Source organism: Tachyglossus aculeatus, chromosome 16 (assembly GCF_015852505.1).
Source record: "Tachyglossus aculeatus isolate mTacAcu1 chromosome 16, mTacAcu1.pri, whole genome shotgun sequence".
Taxonomy (NCBI): domain Eukaryota; kingdom Metazoa; phylum Chordata; class Mammalia; order Monotremata; family Tachyglossidae; genus Tachyglossus; species Tachyglossus aculeatus.
The window spans coordinates 35,130,969-35,154,215 of NC_052081.1; the positions used below are offsets into that span (position 1 = coordinate 35,130,969).

Genomic DNA, 23,247 nt, shown 5'->3' on the forward strand with positions numbered 1-23,247 from the left:
TTGAGTGAAATGGGAGAAACTCAGAACCTGGGATCTTACCCCCCCGATTCCTTCCATTGATTTCAGGAAACAATGAAGTCACAGAGTTTGGAGTTAATATCAGTAGAGGAGCCTTCAAGTTCGATGAATGTAAAAGTAGAAATTCCATGGCTTCAGAAGAAAACAAATGAGGTAACATTTAGGAGAAGGAGAGATGTTCAACAAGGATATACTGGATATGCCAGAAGACTGACTTAATAATTATAGTATTTGTTAAGCTTCTGCTACGTGTTGCCAAACACTGGGATAGATAGAGGATAATCAGGTTGGACACAGCCCCTTTCCCACATGAGGCTCACAGTCTAAGCGGTCGGAAAAATAGGTATTTAATCCCCATTTTACAGAAGGGGAAATTGAGGCACGGAGAGGCGAAGTGACTGGCCCCGGGTCACACAGCAAGGAAAAGTGGCAGAGCCAGGATTACACCCAGGGCTCCTTAATCCGAGTCCTGTCCTCTATTAAGCAATGCAACTTCCCCTGACATCTCAATTTAAATATGAGTACAGCTGATTGGGAGGAGACTGCTTTAGGGGTAACGATCTTGGAATTTTAAAAATCATACTCGTCTGTATGAATCAGATGAGCTTTGACGATCCTGCATTTTTATTTTAAGGCTAGAGCAAAATTTCCTGTCCACTCAGTGCCCAGAAGTATGAAATTTGATTGCCTATAGAGCAGCTAATGAAAATAACGAACCATCGGAATAATGAAGCTGTCCTTCCCTTGTTCCTGTCAAGGAGTGCCATTCCCTTGACAACCCTTATCCTTCCCTTACATAGGGGGGTTAAATCTTCTGAAGCTGGTGTCTCGCCCTGAGATGTTCACTCGTTCAGTCATTCAGTCGTATTTATTGAGCGCATACTGTGTGCAAAGCACTGTACTAAGAGCTTGGGAGAGTACGATAGAACAACAGACACCTTCCTGCCCCAAATGAGCTCACAGGCTAGAAGGGGAAGGGTCTTCATCCACACACAGAGTACTTAGCATCTGTTTGGAGGGCAGTTCGAGGGGGGTTAGGAGACAATCAGCGGGCTAGGAGGCGGCTGCTTGCTGGCACACTTCCTGCCACAAGCTCAGACTTGTCTCTGGGCAACGCTAAAATCACAACTGACTTTGGGCCACACTGCTAAGGTGCACGATGACTGGAGACTGGAGGGCCCAGGGCCTTTTAACCAAGGGACAGCACTTTCCCCCTAATCCCTAAGCAACATGGATACCCAAGAAGCTCTATCACAGGGGCACTGACCAGTCAACTTCCCTCCCTCTTTGAATTTTATTTTGCTACTTTTTATCAATCAGTGGAATTTACTGAGCAGAACACTATAATCAGCTCTTGGGAGAGTACAGTTCAACAGTTGGTAGGCACGTTCCCGGCCCTTAATGGGCTTACAATCTACAGTGTTTTTTTATTTTTTCCTACCTGCTATTCCCCCCTATTCTTCCTTTCTGCTTTCCTTACTGTCTCCCGATCCTCCTCTGCTACCCTCATCAAGCCAACAGCTGTCTCTGACCTCCTCCTTACCTCCTTCTTACCTCCTTCCCTTCCCCACAGCACCTGTATATATGTATATATGTTTGTACATATTTATTACTCTATTTATTTTACTTGTACATATCTATTCTATTTATTTTATTTTGTTAGTATGTTTGGTTTTGTTCTCTGTCTCCCCCTTTTAGGCTGTGAATCCACTGTTGGGTAGGGACTGTCCCTATATGTTGCCAACTTGTAAGCGCTTAGTACAGTGCTCTGCACACAGTAAGCGCTCAATAAATACGATTGATTGATTGATCTGAAATATTAGAATTGAGTGTCCACCATTAGAACAAGGAGGAAGAGGCCCATTGTACCTATCCAGTGCTTAGAACAGTGCTTTGCACATACTAAGCGCTTAACAAATGCCAATTATTATTATTATCCCTCTCAGTGATCAGTGAAGCTCATCCTCAGTCCAGGCTTCCTCAGGGAAGTAGCATGGCCTAGTGGAAAGTCTACCGGCCTGGGAGCGCTTAGTACAGTGCTCTGCACACAGTAAGCGCCCAGTGAATATGATTGAATGAAATGAATGGGAGTCAGAGGACCTGGGTTCTAATCCCAGCTCCGCCACTTGTCTGCTGTGTGACCTTGGGCAAGTTCCTTAACTTCACTGGGCCTCAGTTCCCTCACCTGTAAAATGGGGATTAAGACTGTGAGGCCCATGAGGGGCAGGGACTATGACCAACCTGATTAATTTATATCAACCCCAGTGTGTAAAACAGTGCCTCGCACATAATAAGTGCAAAACAAATACCACAATTATTGTTATTATTATTGTTATGTGAGGTCAAAGCCAGAATGTCAATTCTTAGAGTCAGTGAAATCTGTTAAACAAAGAGTCATGGTTTTATTTTGCCTGGTTCCTCAATTTGCTACTTTCTTGTGGCACCTTTAATTTATTTCACACCCATTTAACTAGGTCAGGTTAGAATCAAATTGGCCATTGGGGAGACATTTTTCAACTGCAGTTTATCATATTCCTATCTTACAAATGCTGGAGATTTGCACTGATTATCTGAAAATGATATATTTGTTACAAGGCCATCCAAACAGAGACCCAGAAGTTTTCCGGAAAAAAGAAAGAGCTGAAAAAAGGAATTAAGCAACTCTCTAAAAGGGTAAGTAGTGACTTCATTTTCACATTTCTTTAATCAAAAATTATGCCTGGAAACTTAGCTCTAGCTCTACAGTTTTCAAATGTGTGTCCCTTGCCTTCTGTTCTACCTGATGGTTCAGTTTTGCTCTTATTTATTAAAAGGGAAGATATTTTCCCATCCAGAAAGCCAAAGAAGGCTTATATTGGGTTTACAACAGGAAACTGTATTTTTTCCTGCCAAGCCTCTTTGTAGAAAGTTATCCTATCCCACCTTAATTACCGAATCAGCCTCCTTGCTGATCTCCCTGCCTCCAGTCTCTCCCCACTCCAGTCCATACATCAGTCTGCTGCCCGGATCATTTTTCTATGAAAACATTCAGCCCATGTTTCCCCCCTCCTCAAAAACCTCCAGTGATGCGTGGCTCAGTGGAAAGAGCCCAGTCATGGGTTCTAATCCCGGCTTCGCCACTAATCGGCTGTGTGACTTGGGGCAAGTCACTTAACTTCTCTGGGCCTCAGTTACCTCATCTGTAAAATGGGGATTACTGTTGTGAGCCCCACGTGGGACAACCTGATCACCTTGTATCCCCCAAGCGCTTAGAACAGTGTTTGTTAATGATGTGCCTTTAGCTTTAATTCTATTTGTTCTGATGACTTGGCACCTGTCCACATGTTTTGTTTTGTTGTCTGTCTCCCCCTTCTATCCATCATCCATCAATCAATCGTATTTATTGAGCGCTTACTGTGTGCAGAGCACTGTACTAAGCGCTTGGGAAGTACAAGTTGGCAACATATAGAGACAGTCCCTACCCAACAGTGGGCTCACAGTCTAAAAGGGGGAGACAGAGAACAAAACCAAACATATTAACATATTAAGAGCAAAGGAAATCTGGAAGCCTCTGAAGAGGGGAAAAATGATCGTTGTTCCTAACTCTGCCTAAAGATCACAAGAGCAATCCATCCATCCATCCATCAGTATTTATTGAGCGCTTACTGTGTGCACAGCACTGTACTAAGCGCTTGGGAAGTACAAGTTGGCAACATATAGAGACAGTCCCCCTACCCAACAGTGGGCTCACAGTCTAAAAATTCCTCAGCTTCTCTTTCTGCCTCCCAGTGAGGGTTTCGGACTAGAATCCCGAGTGCCTTTCACACACTCACATACAAACTCAGACTCAGTGGGGACTATTTCTAGACTGGGAGCCCATTGTTGGGTAGGGACCGTCTCTATATGTTGCCGACTTGTACTTCCCAAGAGCTCAGTCCAGTGCTCTGGGCACAGTAAGCGCTCAATAAATACGATTGAATGAATGAATGAATGAAATCCACTTCCTCATCAAACAGAAACTCCTTATCAACAGCTTTAAAGCACTCAATCACCTTGCCCCCTTCTACCTCACCTCGCTACTCTCCTGCTACAACCCAGCCCGCACACATTTGCTCCTCTAGTGCCAACCTACTCACTGTACCTTAATCTTTCCTACGTAGCTGCTGACCTCTTGCCCACGTCCTGCCTCAGGCCTGGAATGTCCACCCTTTTCATATCCAAACGACAACTACTCTCCCACCTTCAATGCTTTATTGAAGGCACATCTCCTCCGAGAGGCCTTCCCTGACTAAGCCCTCATTTCCTCTTTTCCTACTCCCTTCCACGTCGCCTTGACTTGCTACCTTTATTCACCAGCCCCATCTTCACAGCACTTCCGTACATAGCCATAATTGATTTATTTATTTATATTACTATCTATCTCCCCCTCTAGACTGAAAGATCACTGTGGGCAGGGAATGTCAGTCACTCGTATTTATTGAGCACTTCCTATGTGCAGAGCCTCTACTAAGTACTTGGGAGAGTACAGTACGACACTTTAACTCTTTCTCCCTTTCTTTCTTTCTCTCTTTCTCTCTTTCTTTCTTTCTTTCTTTCTTTCTCTTTCTTTCTTTCTTTCTTTCTTTCTTTCTTTCTTCCTTCCTTCCTTCCCTTCCTTCCCTTCCTTCCTTCCTTTCCTTCCTTCCTTCCTTCCTTCCTTCCTTCCTTCCTTTCTTTCTTTCCTTCTTCCTTCCTTCCTTCCTTCCTTCCTTTCTTTCTTTCCTTCTTCCTTCCTTCCTTCCTTCCTTCCTTCCTTCCTTCCTTCCTTTCTTTCTTTCTTTCTTTCTTTCTTTCTTTCTTTCTTCCTTCCTTCCTTCCTTCCTTTCCTTTCCTTTCCTTTCCTTTCCTTTCCCTTTCTTTCTTTCTTTCTTTCTTTCTTTCTTTCTTTCTTTCTTTCTTTCTTTCTTTCTTTCTTTCTTTCTTTCTTTCTTTCTTTCTTTCTCTTTATTTATTTATTTATTCATTTTACTTGTACATATCTATTCTATTTATTTTATTTTGTTAGTATGTTTGGTTTTGTTCTCTGTCTCCCTCTTTTAGACTGTGAGCCCACTGTTGGGTAGGGACTGTCTCTATATGTTGCCAATCTGTACTTCCCAAGCGCTTAGTACAGTGCTCTGCACACAGTAAGTGCTCAATAAATACGATTGACTGATTTAACACTTGTATAAATGTATATATGTTTGTACATATTTATTACTCTATATATTTATTTATTTATTTTACTTGTACATATCTATTCTATTTATTTTATTTTGTTAGTATGTTTGGTTTTGTTCTCTGTCTCCCCCTTTTAGACTGTGAGCCCACTGTTGGGTAGGGACTGTCTCTATATGCTGCCAACTTGAACTTCCCAAGCGCTTAGTACAGTGCTATGCACACAGTAAGCGCTCAATAAATACGATCGATTGATTTAACACTTGTATATATGTATATATGTTTGTACGTATTTATGACTCTATTTATTTATTTATTTATTTTACTTGTACATATCTATTCTATTTATTTTAATTTTGTTAGTATGTTTGGTTTTGTTCTCTGTCTCCCCCTTTTAGACTGTGAGCCCACTGTTGGGTAGGGACTGTCTCTATATGTTGCCAACTTGTACTTCCCAAGCGCTTAGTACAGTGCTTTGCACACAGTAAGCGCTCAATAAATACGATTGATTGATTTAACAGGCACATTCCCTGCCCACAACCAGCTTATAGTCTAGAAGGTAAGCGTACAGTCTAGAGGGTGTCTGCCCTGCACTAAGCACTGGGGAAGATGCAACATAGATCACCCACAGTCTCTGTCCCACAGGGATCTCAGAGTCTAATTAGGATGCAGAATGGGTATTTAATCCTCTTTTTTACAGATAATAATAATAATGTTGGCATTTGTTAAGCGCTTACTCTGTGCAGAGCACTGTTCTACAGATGAGGACACTGACACACAGAGAAGTGAAGTGACTTATCCAAGGTCACAGAGCAGCCCAGTAGTGAAGTCGCGGTTAGAACCCAGGCCTTCTGACTCCCAGACAGGCGCTGTCTCTGCTAGGCCTCAGCGCTTCTCACCTCCGACGTCTAGAGGTGGAAGTAAACGGGAATTCCCCACAGCAGGGTTCTGGTGGGAAAAGGAGAGCTGGAAAAAGTTTTCCAGTATGAACTACTGGGATGCACCAAGTCCCTCTTCATCACAGGGGCACCGGACTTCACCCTGACTCGGTAGAGGAATGCAAAATGCTGACCCAGGGGGCGGGGGGGTTGAAGGAGGGGCACGCACACCACAGCACCCTCTCCTCCCTCAGAAGCGCTTAGTACAGTGCTCTGCCTCCAAGAGGCCTTCCCAGACTGAGCCCCTTCCTTCCTCTCCCCCTCGTCCCCCTCTCCATCCCCCCCATCTTACCCCCTTCCCTTCCCCACAGCTCCTGTATATATGTATATATGTTTGTACATATTTATTACTCTATTTATTTTACTTGTACATATCTATTCTATTTATTTTTATTTTGTTAGTATGTTTGGTTTTGTTCTCTGTCTCCCCCTTTTAGACTGTGAGCCCACTGTTGGGTAGGGACTGTCTCTATGTGTTGCCAATTTGTACTTCCCAAGCGCTTAGTACAGTGCTCTGCACATAGTAAGCTCAATAAATACGATTGATTGATTGACTGAATAAATACGATTGAATGAATGAAAGAAGAGCTAAGGTGGTTGGGGGGCAGGGTCGACACCAACAGCGTCCTGTGAGGAATAATAATAATGGTAATGATGGTGTTTGTTAAGCGCTTACTATGTGCAGATCACCGTTCTAAGCCCTGGGGGGATACAGGGTGATCAGGTTGTCCCACGTGGGGCTCACAGTCTTCATCCCCATTTTACAGATGAGGGAACTGAGGCACAGAGAAGTTGTGACTTGGCCAAAGTCAGACAGCTGACAATTGGCGGAGTCGGGATTTGAACCCATGACCTCTGACTCCAAAGCCCGGGCTCTTCCCACTGAGGAAGGCAGAGTTGCATTGCGTGCAACCCCACAGGACTTACGTACATATCTTTAAATAAGAAGCAGCGTGGCTCAGTGGAAGGAGCACGGGCTTTGGAGTCAGAGGTCATGGGTTCGAATCCCAGCTCCGCCACGTGTCTGCTGTGTGACCTTGGGCAAGTCACTTCACTTCTCTGAGCCTCAGTTCCCTCATCTGTAAAATGGGGATGAAGACTGTGAGCCCCACGTGGGACAACCTTATCACCTTGCATCCCCCCCAGCGCTTAGAACAGTGCTCTGCACATAGTAAGCGCTTAAGAAATGCCATCATTATTATTATTATTATTATAACATAGTCTACATACATATTCTAAATTGCTTATTTATTCACATGAATGTCTGTCTCCCCCTCTAGACTGTAAGTTTGTTATGGGCAGGGAACAAGTCTGCTAATTCTGTTGTATCGTACTCTCCCAAGAGTGTAGTACAGTACTCTGCACTAGTAAGTGCTCAAATATGCCCACTGTTGGGTAGGGACCGTCTCTATATGTTGCCAATTTGTACTTCCCAAGCGCTTAGTACAGTGCTCTGCACGTAGTAAGTGCTCAATAAATACGATTGATGATGATGATACAATTGACTGATTGACGTGAGCCCCTTCAGCCTGGTCTGAGTCAACCCGGCCCCTCAGCCTCCTCAAAACAAAAACTGTGCTTCTCAAATAATCAATCAATCAATCAATCGTATTTATTGAGCGCTTACTGCGTGCAGAGCACTCTACTAAGCGCTTGGGAAGTACAAGTTGGCAACATATAGAGACAGTCCCTACCCAACGGTGGGCTCACAGTCTAAAAGGGGGAGACGGAGAACAAAACCAAACATACTAACAAAATAAAATAAATAGAACAGATATGTACAAGTAAAAGTAAAATAACCAGACCTAAGGAGAGAGAAAAGTGCCTTTAAGAAATCTTATCAAAAGAAAACATTTTATCAAATTGTTCTCTCCGTAGTACCTAAATTTCAAATACTTTGAAATAAAATAAAATAGATCCTTAACATAACATAAAATAGATCCTTAGAGGAAGAAGGAAAAAAAAAAAATGGACAAATCTTCCCAGAAAAGAAAATGCAGCATCTGGAGAGCATAATGCAGCCATGAGTCTATCTTTGGAGCCCCATTTTAAAATGCGTCTATTTATTCAAGTTGTACAGTGTGATGGTAAAATGTTAAGCGTCTGTGATAAGCTTCTTTGTTATGAAACCAACGATTTAACTCGTAATAGGTTCTGGTAAACGGGAAATTGGTATTGAGTCCTAATGACAAACTAAGGAAAAAAAACCTCATTGAAGCTGAATTTTCTGTTCCCCACGATTTTATGTCTTTTAACTCAGATTCAGGAAATGATGCAGGAAAATGAATTGGTATCTGATATTGCAAAATTGGAACAGCAGGAGTTTAGCCTGGACACTGAAGAAAGGAAAAGGCTTCATGCACAGAGCGAGAAAGAAGTACAAACGGTAGGAGAAACCTGATTTGAACAACCAGAGGCTTGGGATGACAGAAGTGAAAAGAAAGGAAAAGGTGGAGAGGAAACAAAGTAAACATTGCCTTTAAAATGTGAAAATAAACAGGCGGTATAGGAAAGGTTGTGTAATAAAGACCACATGTAAATTGTAAGGTTGGAGCTTCAGAAGCATTATCTGGCAAAATATCCGGGTGTCAATCGCAAAATATGTTTGAGCTTCAATTATTCAGGTATTTAAGGTGTGGTATTTTTATTAACTGAACTACTTGGGTGATAGAAACCAAATAATTTTAGATCTTAATTATCTAGGTGATTTGGTACTGTAGATCCAGTCTCCACCAGTCTCCTGGTTGTCCTTATCATCATCATCATCATCAATCGTATTTATTGAGCGCTTACTGTGTGCAGAGCACTGTACTAAGCGCTTGGGAAGTACAAATTGGCAACATATAGAGACAGTCCCTACCCAACAGTGGGCTCACAGTCTAAAAGGGGGAGACAAAACCAAACATACTAATAAAATAAAATAAATAGAATAGATACGTCCTTAGCATTTAATGAGCCCCCCACTCTTTTCCTCTCCTCCTCCTCCCCTCCCCATCACCCCCTCCCTCCTTCTGCTCTACCCCCTTCCCCTCCCCACAGCACTTGTGTATATTTGTACATATTTATTGCTCTATTTATTTTATTGGTGATGTGTATATATCTATAATTCTATTTATTCTGATGGTATTGACATATGTCTACTTGTTTTGTTTTGTTGTCTGTCTTCCCCTTCTAGACTGTGAGCCCTTTATTGGGTAGGGACCATCTCTATATGTTGCCGATTTGTATTTCCCAAGAGTTCAGTACAGTGCTCTGCACACAGTAAGCGCTCAATAAATATGATTGAATGAATGAACAAATGAATTATGCCAGACAAGTCTTAGCTTTCCCCAGAGGCATATTGTAACATATCACGTTTATGTCAGAGCATTTGATCGTTCTGTGGATGTTCAAAAAAAAATTATTACTCCAAAAAAATATGACTTTGTACTTATCATCTCATCCCAGGCATATAACTTAAAGAACAGAGATGATATCTCTATCTCCCATGAAGTCATTAAGAACCAGATTTCCCAGAGCCCACGGCAGGATAGGGGCCTCCAGTGGGTAGAGTGGGAGGAACCAAAAAGAAAAAAGAGAGAGACAACAAGCAAGGGAAAGGGGAATTATAGTGAATCAAAGAGAAAAGGGAGAGAAGGAGAGAAGGGTAGAAGGAAAAACAGATGGGAGAAGAGACAGAAAAGGAGGAAAGAAAGAACTGGAAGGTGGTGCTAGGGGCCAAAGCTGGCTAGTATCGTGGCTGCCCAGTAATCATCATCATCAATCGTATTTATTGAGTGCTTACTATGTGCAGAGCACTGTACTAAGCGCTTAGCACTGTACTAAGCGCTTAGCACTGTACTAATCCATCACTCATATTTACGGAGGGCTTACTGTGTGCAGAGCATTGTATTAAGCGCCTGGGAGAGTTAAACAAAACAATGTAACAGCCACATTTCCTGTCCACAACGAGCTTACAGTCGAGAGGGTTGCGCTTACAGTCGAGCTTACAGTACCACCAGACTGGCCTTTCAGACTTGGTGGGCGTTTGCAGGGCAGTCAGAGGATGTGTTTCCTGCCACACGCTGCACCGTCCATCCACAGTTCAAGTTTGTGACCACGGCAACAACAGCAGTGACTACAACCAAAGGGGAAGAGGAAAAAGAGGCTAGAAAGCTTTCTCCACTCCTTTTTCCCGTCGCCCTGCCGCCAAGGCTTGAAGGAGTCCCTCCTCCCAACCCAGCAATAAGCAGGACTGTCGGGACTCACATTGCTTCTTTTGTCTGACAGGACAAAATCTCCCCCGTGTGACTCTCTCATGTAATGTGGTATGTCCGGTCACCGCAACAAAAGCGTATACTATAGCTAGAGACGCTTGGTAATTTAGAAAAAAATGGAACAGAGTTGTATTTTAATGAATAACAAGCTGGCCGGTGAACTGAGGTGACACAGAATGTTGACTGAAACTACTAAATAGCTGAATTTTTGTTTTCCTCTCATTTTCTCATGAAACTCGAAGATAAGGAAGGAGGCGGAGATGGAGAACCTTGCTAAGTGCTATTTGCGTGAAGTAATCAAAGAAGAATGCTGGGACTCCATGTTTGTAAAGGGTCGAGCACTAAGGGTAACTACCGCTTATATACATTTTCAGTTACTCCCGGTGCAGTATATATTGGTTGGATTATATTTCCAACTTGGAGTGTCACCTAGAAAGGAAACCAAAGGACCACCCCACCCCCCGCCATTGCTTTCGTATTTAGAAGCCCCCCCAAAGTCTTACTCTTCTTAATACCTCTCTCTCTTCCTTCTTCATACCCTTTTCTCTTTCATGTATATTAAAGATGCCTCCTTCTTAACAACTCTAGGCATTTATCATCCCTTCACCTTGTTAGGGATGTTTTCTTCCTTCATTTGATTCCAACCCCTAGAAGGCTTCTGAAACATATAGTTGCTTGTTCTCAAATTAACCTCTTTTTTCCAAAACATTCCAACCAACCGCATCAGGAAGCATACTTCAAAAGCCACAAGGATCTTCCTTTTCCTCATCCCTATCTCTACTGCATTTGATAATGTTGTTTCATATTTTTTGCACGCACATGCCTCTGCTCAGCAAATTCTACAGTTGTAAACGACACTGATAAATCCATCCATTCATTCAATCGTTTTTATTGAGCGCTTTGTTCGCTTTGGAGACAGACATTAAAAACCACATCCACACTTTTACCTCTGAACACAATTCTTAAACCTTACAGCGGGGACTGTACCAATTTGGGGGGTAGTAAAGTCGATAGAAATGAAGCAGATTCAAGATTGTTCAAGATTGCTTTCTGAACAGCACCTGAAACATTTTTCCCTTGGATGTTACCAGAAATGGGATAAATTAAACAAACTTGTACTTCCCAAGCGCTTAGTCCAGTGCTCTGCACACAGTAAGCGCTCAATAAAGATGATTGATTGATTTATTGAAACTGTCGGAACCACATGCCTAATGTGGAATGGTCTGTTGTGCAATCTTCTGAAACAAAGGTCAGCAACTGATGACTTTATAGACAGGCATGGCTCTGTTTGGAGCTAACTTTGGCCTCAGGCTGAGGTGGAGGCCCTGCCAAACATCCTCCCCCACTGTTGGATAGGGACCGCCTCTATATGTTGCCAACTTGTACTTCCCCAGTGCTTAGTACAGTGCTCTGCACACAGTAAGCGCTCAATAAATATGATTGAATGAATGAGAGCACTGTACTAAGCGCTTGGGAAGTACAAGTTGGCAAAATATAGAGACAGTCCCTACCCAACAGTGGGCTCACAGTCTAAAAGGGGGAGACAGGGAACAAAACCAAACATACTAACAAAATAAAATAAATAGAATAGACATGTACAAGTAAAATAAATAGAGTAATAAATCTGTACAAACATATATACATATATACAGGTGCTCTGGGGAAGGGAAGGTGGTAAGATGGGGGGATGGAGAAGGGGATGAGGAGGAGAGGAAGGAAGGGGCATTCAGCGATATGCCACCCACCCACCCCCCTTTTTTAAATATAATAATAATAATGGCATTTGTTAAGCACTTACTATGTGCAGAGCACTGTTCTAAGCGCTGGGGGTGGATACAAGGTGATCAAGTTGTCCCACGTGGGGCTCACAGTCTTAATCCCCGTTTTACTGACCCTTGGAGTCAGAGGTCATGGGTTCAAATCCCGGCTCTGCCAATTGCCAGCTGTGTGACCTCCCATGAGTGGTGGCACTACCACTCAAAGCATTGGAGCTGCAGTGTAAGAACAGTAGCAAAACGTCCGAGATTTCCGAGATTTCCGGGCTCCATCCGGCCCATTGCTGCTGGGGGCAGGGCAGAGGGAGGGAAGAAAGAGAGGTAAGAAAGAAAAGTAAGGAGCTGGTAGCTCTGGGCAGGGGGCTGGGCAGGATCCCCAGCAGGCCACGGAACCTGTGTCAATCAATCAATCAATCAATTGTATTTATTGAGCGCTTACTGTGTGCAGAGCACTGTACTCAGCGCTTGGGAAGTCCAAGTTGGCAACGTATAGAGACAGTCCCTACCCAACAGTGGGCTCACAGTCTAAAAGGGGGAGACGGAGAACAAAACCAAACATACTAACAAAATAAATAGAATACCTTGGGGTCCCCCCTGGGGGCTACTGCCAGTGCTGGCCTGCCACATCCTCCCTCCCCTCTGTCCCCCTCCCTCCTTCTTTCTTCATTTTCCCTTCTGACCCTTCCCATCCCCTCACTTTCTCTCCTCCCATCCCTTCTACTTTCCCCTCTCCTTTCCCATCCCCTCTGACAGCAACTGCTGACGCTGTGAATCAGCCTCACGGCACGGTGACATCGTCCCACTGTGCCCTGCTCGGCATGGTGAACTGGCTTCGCAGGTGGAGAACCATAGATTGTATGGCTCTTCACACATCATCAATCGTATTTATTGAGCGCTCACTGTGTGCAGAGCACTGTACTAAGCACATCAGCACATCTCCTGCCTTCAGGACAGCGTGGCTCAGTGGAAAGAGCACAGGCTTGGGAGCCAGAGGTCATGGGTTCGAATCCCGGCTCTGCCACTTGTCTGCTGTGTGACTTTGGGCCAGTCACTTAACTTCTCTGTGCCTCAGTTCCCTCATCTGTAAAATGGGGATTAAGACTGTGAGCCCCTTGTGGGACAACCTAATCACCTTGTATCCCCCCCCAGCACTTAGAACAGTGCTTCGCACATAGTAAGTGCTTAACAAATACCACCATTATTATTTCCCCCTCGCCCGCCTCTCCATCCCCCACATCTTACCTCCTTCCCTTCCCCACAGCACCTGTATATATGTATATATGTTTGTACATATTTATTACTCTATTTGTTTATTTATTTATTTTATTTGTACATATCTATTCTATTTATTTTCTTTTGTTAGTATGTTTGGTTTTGTTCTCTGTCTCCCCCTTTTAGACTGTGAGCCCACTGTTGGGTAGGGACTGTCTCTATATGTTGCCAATTTGTACTTCCCAAGCGCTTAGTACAGTGCTCTGCACATAGTAAGCGCTCAATAAATACGATTGATGATGATGATGATGATCAGCTACACAGAATCATCAGCGACTCAGAAATTTCATTGTGTCTGGCTCTTCTGCAAAGAGAGGTCGCTGACAGCTGTTCTGAAGGAAAATTCTCCATCTTTAGTTCTAAACCTGGTCCTAACTCCAATAGCAGAGCTGGCTTTGGGCCCTCACCCTTGCTCTAATGACGTTTTTCTCCAGTTGAAACTGTCGCCAAATTGATTTCAATTTTTGGAAAAGGAAAAGAGTATAATTAGTAATAGTAGTAATACAAGATATTTATTGTGCGCTGGTTGATATGCCGTGTATTAAGCTTTAGGAAGTACAATGGAGGCACAACACATTCTCTGGCAATAAGGAGCTTTCATTTTAGAGAAGCAGCGTGGCTCAGTGGAAAGAGAGGCTTGGGAGTCAGAGGTCATGAGTTCAAATCAATCAATCAATCAATCGTATTTATTGAGCGCTTACTGTGTGCACAGCACTGTACTAAGCGCTTGGGAAGTGCAAGTTGGCAACATATAGAGACGGTCCTTACCCAACAGTGGGCTCACAGTCTCGAAGGGGGAGAAATCCCGGCTCTGCCACCTGTCAGCTGTGTGACTTTGGGCCAGTCACTTAACTTCTCTGTGCCTCAGTTACCTCAGCTGTAAAATGGGGATTAAGACTGTGACACCCATGTGGGACACCCTGATCACCTTGTAACCTCCCCAGCACTTAGAACAGTGCTTTGCACAAAGTAAGCGCTTAATAAATGCCATTATGATTATTAATGGAGACATAAAAATATGGACAAAGTAAATAATTCGAATGTACAACTGATCATACATAAGTACTGAGGAAGGATGTAAATAAATTTGCACATGTTAGAGGTGGCTGATGGATTAATGCCAAAGAATGGATTTTAAATTGATCTGTTGCTCCTTCAAAGATTCTTCCGGATTCCTTGCTAATTTGACCAAAGTAGTAAGGCCAACATGACTGTGTTTCACTATTCTGAAGTAATTAAATCGTTTTTTAAAGCAGAACTGAAAACTAATGTTTTAATAATGGAATTCTTTTGTGTTTTTAAGTGCTTTCATGTTGACTGTGAGGTGCAGAATTACCCAATGAAAGAACGGACTGAAAAAGAGATGAGAGATTTGGAGACAGTGTTACATCAAAAGAAGATCGAATCCACTGATTTTAAAGTATAGTTTGGCAATATTCAAACGATGCATTTTAGTTCAGGTTGTTCATAGTACAGAACTGAATTGAAATATAATGCAGTAATTCCATAGTCGAGCTCATGTTACAAAAGAAAAAAGTTACCAAGGAGTAATCACTTTCATTCAATATAGTTTTTCCACTCTTAACTACCCGATCACTGTTTAATATGTTAACTCTGTAATTCTCAAAAGAAACCCTTCTAGATAGTATATGTTTATCACCCAGTGCATTATAGGAGGAAAAAGAGATAAGTAGAAATTATTATCTATATAGTGTTAGTTCTGAGAATGTGGCCCAAACTCTGTTTACTGTTTATGAACTATTAAATGATGGCATGATTAATATGCTTAACTGGTACTTTTGGACACAGTCCATACAAAATAGAACAATGTCTTTTTTCACGTTTAAGTACCGCATCACCTCAAAAATTGACAACCTCCTGAGAACATCATATACTACTGGGTATTTATTATTTTGTGTCCCCATATTGCTGTGTCTGAAGGTTTAATCTCATCTAAGGATTTTCAAAGTCTAGTTATCATTTTAGCACAAATACCGATAGCAGAGTAAAGCTTTGAATTGAATCTGAAAATAATAACGTTGTCGCCGTCTTACCCTATAGTGAAATCCCTTCTTCCTAATGACTTCCAAACTGCCCTGTTTGTCCATAGCTACGGAAAGAAATTGTTGAGATTCAGCCTCAGGTTGCTTCAGCTAAAGATGATGACGAAGAGGAAGAGGAGTTGGAAGAAACATCACGCAAAGAGAGCAAAGTACCAAACTTCTTGTTGGGGAGTCTGAGTTCTGAGTACGGTGTAGATACATCACTCTTGTACAGCCAGTTAGAGCTTCACACCAGAGAGGAGAAAATTAATCAGATTATATTATTAAAGGTGAACCTTTTAATTTGCTTGCCCTCTTTGTTCCATTCATAGCAAAAGAGAGAGACCTCTGAAATGCGTGTTGATGCCCAGATTCTCTAATTTTCCTAAATAGCTATTCAGTATAGGTTTTTGTATTTGTTTGAATTGGGTTTGTAACTGAACCAATTTGTTTGTCTCAACCAATTTATGTTGTCAGGGAAATTAAGAGAAATAATAATAATAGTATTAAGTACTTATTCTATGCCAGGCGTTGAACTAAGCACTGGAGTAGATACAAGATGATCAGGTCTGACTTACTCCGTCTCACATAAGGCTCCGGCTCCGCCACTTGTCAGCTGTGTGACTTTGGGGAAGTCACTTAACTTCTCTGTGCCTCAGTTCCCTCATATGTAAAATGGGGATTAAGACTGTGAGCCCCACGTGGGACAACCTTGATTACCTTGTATCCCCCCAGCACTTAGAACAGTGCTTGGCACACAGTAAGCGCTTAACAAATACCAACATTATTGTTATTATTATTATAACGGCAACAGTCTAAGTAGGAGGGAGATGAGATACTGAATCCCCATTTTAAAGATGAGGAAACTGAGGCACAGAGGAGTTAAATGACTTGCCCAAGATCACACAGTTGGCAAAGCCAGGATTAGAACCCAGGTCCTCTGATTCCCAGGCCTATGCTTTTTCCACTAGGCCCTGCTGCCCAGCAGAAAAATTGTCACAAAAATCAAACTTCCTCAGTCAGCGAGCCTATTTTTGACTAAGAAGTGTAGTGTTCTAGCAGTCAAAGTTCATCAGTGCTAATTCCTTAAATCGTAAGATTAGAAGAAACTACTCGTTCAAGAACACTCCCATGTGGATGTCATGGACACTATACGTCCAGCAGTCTATATAGACAATGATAGATTGTATTTGTGTTGACAAATGATGTGAAAACCTTCCCTTCCCAACCGCAGTGGTTCAATTCCCAAATGCCTGTGTTGGCAAAACCAAAAAGGTTGTATGTAGGTAAAAGGGGGTCGGATTCCATTGCAATCCTTTACATTCATTCATTCAATCATTTATTGAGCATTTACTGTGTGCAGAGCACTGTACTAAGCGCTTGGAAAGTACAGTACAGCAATAAAGAGAGACAATCCCTGCCCACAATGGGTTTACAGTCTGGGTTGGGGGAGGGGGGTGGGGAGACAGACATCAAAACAAGTAAACAGGCATCAATATAAATAAGCAGAATTATAGCTATCTACATATATACATAACATAACATTGCTTTCCATTCCCAGCTTCCATTATACACTTTGAAATTCATCATCTGAGTTGGGTTTTTTTAAGTAGTCTAAGGCCGTGAGATAAGCTGTCATGCTGTTAATTTACAAGAAAAATCACAATTGTAGGAAGTGTTTCCAGTACACTGTTATCACAAGTTCAGAATGACCGTCATCTTGGGCTTCTGCTGAATTGAAACTGTAAAGAGTTACAGTAAAGTTCTCTGTGATCTGCTAGTGAATTATAACGTGTTAACAGCTAGGAGTCACAGAGAGACGAGACCATGGAAAGAAGGAGCACAGCCTTCTTGAAATGACAGGCAGTTCCAGAAGCTGTGGTTGTTCAAAATGGGGTGCATTGAACACCAAAGTGTTAAAGAGAATATGAAGTGTGGAAGCAGTGTGGCCTGGTGGAAAGCGTACGGCCCTGGGAGTCAAAGAACCTGAGTTTTCATCCCTGTTTTTGCCAATTGCCTGCTATGTTACCTGACAATTTAACGGGCGAAGCAATAGACAGCTATTGAATGAATGAAAGACTGTATTAGAATGATAAATTCATATGTATAAATTCATTGACAGCATTGACCTGACAATTTAATGGGCGAAGCAATAGACAGCTATTGAATGAATGAAAGACTGTATTAGAATGATAAATCCATATGTATAAATTCATTGACAGCAGAAAAGGAGTTAACATATGACTAGTGAGTTGATTGAAGCAGAGAAGAGAAGCGTGGCTCAGTGGAAAAGAGCCCGGGCTTTGGAGTCAGGGGTCATGGGTTCAAATCCCGGCTCTGCCAATTGTCAGCTGTGTGACTTTGGGGCGAGTCACTTCACTTCTCTGGGCCTCAGTTCCCTTATCTGTAAAATGGGGCTGAAGACTGTAAGCCCCCTGTGGGACAACCTGATTACCTTGTAACCTCCCCAGCGCTTAGAACGGTGCTTTGCACATAGTAAGTGCTTAATAAATGCCATTATTATTATTATTATTATTATTATTATTATTGAAGGGATGACATGATTGGGAAGGTGGGCAGATTATCTAGAAATGCCTCTTGTAGGTGCTGGCTTTATAGGAGGGCTCTGAGAGAGGGGAAGGACGTTGTCAGGAAGAGAGGAGAAAAGATTTGTGCAATGGGTCAGGGGCAGGAGAAGCAGCACGGCCTAGCGGTTAAATCACAGACCTGGGAATCAGAAGGACCTGGGTTCTAATCCCGGCTCTGCCACGTGACCTTGGGCAAGTCACTTCACTTCTCTGGGCCTCAGTTACCTCACCTGTAAAATGGGGATTAAGACTGTGAGCCCCATGTGGGACATGAACTGTGTCCAACCTGACTACCTTTTATCTACCCCAGCACTTAGAACAGTGCCTGGCACATAGTAAGCCCTTAATAAGTACCATTAAAAAAATAAGGTGAAGTGCAAGGGGCAGTTTCTTGGGAGGAGCCAAGGTGGCCTGCAGAAAGAGAATCAATCAATCAATCGTATTTATTGAGCGCTTACTGTGTGCAGAGCACTGTACTAAGCGCTTGGGAAGTACAAGTTGGCAACATATAGAGACAGTCCCTACCCAACAGTGGGCTCACAGTCTAAAAGGGGGAGACGGAGAACAAAACCAAACATACTAACAAAATAAAATAAAGAGAATAGATTAGAATAGAAGAATAGAATAGAAGAAAACAAACAAGTGTGAAGGAGCCAGATGATGCAGAGTTTTGGTCAAGGCTATCACGTTATGTTGGCACCAGACAAGTAGCATTTTTTTCAGATCTTTCCCCAAATCTTCAAGGTCTGTGCAGATCTAGCCGTCAGTTCCAAGTTTTGTTTTTTTTTCCTGTTTGATTATTGGTTTGGCATGATATGAGAAGCTACGGGCTTGGTGGAAAGAGTAGAGGATAAAGTGTCAGGAGACCTGGATTTTAATCCTGGCTTTGTCCTTTGCTGGGTGTGTGACTTTGGGCAAGTTGCTTAGTTGCTTAACTTCTCATTGCCTCAGTGTCCTTATCTGTAAAATGGGGATTAAAAGCTATTCTCTCCCACCCTTCGATTGTGAGCCCCATGTGGGACCAGGACTTTGCCTGATATAGTTGCATTTATCCCAACACTTAGCACAGTACTTGGCACAAAAGAAAACACTTCATAGCATCATTATTATTATTTTTATCATTGTCAAGATTTATTTTCAGTAACTTGTTTTCTTTTTCAGGACATCATTTACAAGGTTAAAACCAATTTTAATACTGAATTCAATGCTGTCTATCGGCAAAAAGAGGTGGAAATTCTACGTGTGACCGAAAGAAACACAAGGATGCAGGAAATCATTTCAGACCTAGGGCTCAGTGAGGATATCTGGCAGCCAACATTTGCAGACAGCGAGAAGCCTGAGAGAGTTCTCACCGTTGAGGATGAGGAGGTACGAGGAAAATGGACAATTTTCCTTCTTCCGTCGACGGTCCACTATCCTGTTCTTTGTTCGCTAGCCTCCTAAACGTCACTGGGCAGAGAGGGCCAAAGCGTAAATCCTTAAATGAAACCAAGAACTGCCCAGTAAAAAAATCCATATTGTGCTAGACTCTGAGGGAGGTCTGCACCGGCTTGCAGGGAGAGGGAGCAGCTTGCTTCATGGAAACCATTCCAATTTCCTCTGGGGAATAGTGCCGTTGGTCTAAGGCAAAAAGTCAGGAGACCTCGGCTTTAGCCCTGGTTTTGCCTTTTACAGTTATGCCATCACAAGTGAAGGATTTGCACAAAGAACCACTTGAGGGCATGTGGGTTGCCAAGCCTCTTGAACCAAAGTGCCAAACAAAGCATAAAGTGCCCAAGAGCCCTTGATTGAGAATCTTTTTTGATCTACCTGATGGTGATAATTTATTTATTTACTTATGGTGCATATTTATTACTCTATTTATTTATTTATTTATTTTAAATAGAGTAATAAATAATAAATATTATTATTTATATTATTTATTATTTATTTATTTATTTTATTATAAATAATAAAATTTCTATTTAGAATATCTATTTTATTTATTTTATTTTGTTAATATGTTTGGTTTTGTTCTCTGTCTCCCCCTTCTAGACTGTGAGCCCACTGTTGGGTAGGGACTGTCTCTATATGTTGCCAACTTGTACTTCCCAAGCGCTGAGTACAGTGCTCTGCACACAGTCAGCGCTCAATAAATACGATTGATTGATTGATTGATAATAATAATAATAATGATGGTATTTGTTAAGGGCTTAGTGTGTTTCCAGCCCAGTTCTGAGTGCTGGAGTAGATACAAGCTAATCAGGTTGGACACAGTCCCTGCCCCACATGGGGCTCACAGTCTTAGTCCCCATTTTACTGGTGAGGTAACCGAGGCCCAGAGAAGTGACTTGCCTGAGGTCACACAGCAGACAACTGGTGGAGCTGGGATTAGAACCCAGATCCTTCTGACTCCCAGTCCAAGGCTCAGACGAGCAGTGAGCAAGTATTCCAGGACTGGGCACTAAACCATTCAGTGTAGGCCCGCTGCCACAAGAAAGTAATTAATCACAAAGCACAAGCGGGAAAACTGCCCGGCGAGTAAAGAAGAACTGCCAGTGACTCCCGAGCCTTACTTTGGCCACCCCTGACCTCGGTCGGCCTATGAAGTGGACAGGCCCAAGAGGAATCCCTATAAAAAGCTGGCCGACGAGGGCGGTGAAGACCACAATGATTACCAAGGCAACCACCAGCTGGGTTACAGAGCTACAGCTCAATATCGGCTCTAAGATTATCTTGCATATTATAAAACCTTCGCTGGTACATCACTGCATATAATACTGCGCTCACCTCCTCCAGGAGGCCTTCCCAGACTGAGCCCCCTCCTTCCTCTCCCCCTTCTCCCCCTTTCCATCCCCCCACTTTACCTCCTTCCCTTCCCCACAGCACCTGTTTATATGTTTGTACGTATTTATTACTCTATTTATTTGACTTGTACATATCTATTCTATTTATTTTAGTTTGTTAATATGTTTGGTTTTGTTCTCTGTCTCCCCCTTCTAGACTGTGAGCCCACTGTTGGGTAGGGACCGTCTCTATATGTTGCCAACTTCCAAGTGCTTAGTACAGTGCTCTGCACACAGTAAGCGCTCAATAAATACGAATGATTGATTGATTGATTAATAACCCCTTCCCCTCCTGCTCAATTTGTGGTATCCATTGCCCCCAGAGGGAATATGTCTGGCTCGGGTGGGAAAGTCGAGCCACGCTGAGAAAACTATTAGCATTACAACCAATTTCTCCATGCAGCCTCTCAGTCTGGAGTAACTGATTGATTGCCTCTGCCAAAGTCCATTCATAGCATCCTCCCACTCGTATGTGAGCCAGAGACAGAGATTTGCTGGTCATCATGGGAAAGGGACCCGAGACACTCTCAACGCTCCTCTCTTGTTTGAAGTTTGTGTGACTTTAAACTGATATTTTTTTTTCTCTTTTTTAGATTAAAGTTGAAAAATACCTCAGTCCAGCGCAAAGGGCCAAAGTAGAACTAATGGAAAGGCTTGAACTGGAACGACGTCTTGCTGCTCAGGTACAACATTTCCTTGGGAGATTTTTATGAGAAATTGAATTTTATTCGTGTAAATAACCATAATCAAGACCGCAGGCTGCAGGGGCTATCGGGGCAGTGCCAAGGCGACTAAAGTACAGGATTGGGCAGACCTGCGATGCCAGAGGCTACTGGGGCTGCATTCATTCATTCATTCACTCAGTCACATTTATTGAGCGCTTACTGTGTGCAGAGCACTGTACTAAGCGCTTGGTAAGTACAAGTTTCCCAGACTGAGCCCCTTCCTTCCTCTCCTCCTCGTCCCCCTCTCCACCCCCCCCATCTTACCTCCTTCCCTTCCCCACAGCACCTGTATAGATGTATATATGTTTGTACATATTTATTACTCTATTTATTTATTTTGTACATATCTATTCTATTTATTTTATTTTGTTAGTATGTTTGGTTTTGTTCTCTGTCTCCCCCTTTTAGACTGTGAGCCCACTGCTGGGTAGGGACTGTCTCTATATGTTGCCAATTTGTACTTCCCAAGTGCTTAGTACAGTGCTCTGCACATAGTAAGTGCTCAATAAATACGATTGATGATGATGATGATAATCACCGCTAAGAGTGCATTCCTTTGTAATTAGTCAGAAACAATCAATCCCTTGTGTTGACTGAGCATTACTCTGACTAGACCACTCTACCAAGTGCTTGGGTAAGTACAGTACAATTGAGTTAATGGACTCAATTCTTGGCCTCGAGGAACTTAAAATCTAGCAGACACTAAAATTACGGGACAGAAAAAGCAACAGAGTTTAAAGAGATGTTCATTAGGGCTACAGAGAGTGGTGTAGGGGGCTTAGTATCCAAACGCTCAGGTGACAGTGGCAGTGGTGGGAGGAATTGGGTGGGGAGCTGAGAGATTAATCAGGGAAGATCTCCTGGAGGCGGTGTACTTTCAGAAGGGCTTTGAAGATGGGGGAGAACGGCAGTCTGCCTGATGTGGAGGGGGAGGGAGTTCCCTGAAGGAGGGAGGGTGATAGCAAAGGGTTGGTAGGGAGAGAGACAAGAGTGAGGCACAGTGAGAAGGTTTGTGTTGGACTGTGAGCCCACTGTTGGGTAGAGACGGTCTCTATATGTTGCCAACTTGTACTTCCCAAGCGCTTAGTACAGTGCTCTGCACACAGTAAGCGCTCAATAAATATGATTGATTGATTGACTGATTGTTGGAGGAGCAAAGGGTTAGTAGGAGAGGAGAAAGGATAAGTCCGGGACAGAGGGCCGATCAGAAGCAGTGTGGCCTAGTGAATAGATCACAGGCCAGGGAATCAGAAGGACCCAAGTTCTAATTCCAGCTCCACCACGTACCTGCTGTGTGATCACCTGACTTCTCTGGGCCTCAGTTACCTCCTCTGCAAAAACAGGGATTAAGACTCGGAGCCCTGTGTGGGACAGGGACTGTGTCCAACCCAACTGTCTTGTAATAACTGTGGTATTTCTTAAGCACTTACTATGTGCCAAGCAGTATTCTAAGCGCTGGGGTAGATACAAGGTAATCAGCTTCAAGCGTCTACCCCAGTGATTAGTACAGTGCTTGGTGCATAGTAAGTGCTTAACAAATACCCTAAAAAAAGAAAAAGAAAATCATTAAATGAAAGAACTGGATTTTCTCTTATCCTGCCTCAGAGTAGAAAGGTGGTCTGGACTGTTATTT

At 42.9% G+C, this 23,247-nt stretch overlaps 1 protein-coding gene across 1 annotated transcript in view; it reads left to right on the forward strand.

The window, feature by feature from the left end:
• CFAP43 (cilia and flagella associated protein 43) overlaps nucleotides 1-23,247 on the forward strand; it is a 75,860-nt gene that overhangs the window by 36,948 nt on the left and 15,665 nt on the right. The window contains exons 19-26 of the mRNA XM_038757537.1: nucleotides 67-171; nucleotides 2,614-2,691; nucleotides 8,392-8,517; nucleotides 10,630-10,734; nucleotides 14,738-14,854; nucleotides 15,545-15,766; nucleotides 19,226-19,432; nucleotides 21,483-21,572. Of these exons, the coding sequence (XP_038613465.1) occupies nucleotides 67-171; nucleotides 2,614-2,691; nucleotides 8,392-8,517; nucleotides 10,630-10,734; nucleotides 14,738-14,854; nucleotides 15,545-15,766; nucleotides 19,226-19,432; nucleotides 21,483-21,572 (1,050 nt within the window). The remainder of the gene's footprint in view (nucleotides 1-66; nucleotides 172-2,613; nucleotides 2,692-8,391; nucleotides 8,518-10,629; nucleotides 10,735-14,737; nucleotides 14,855-15,544; nucleotides 15,767-19,225; nucleotides 19,433-21,482; nucleotides 21,573-23,247) is intronic.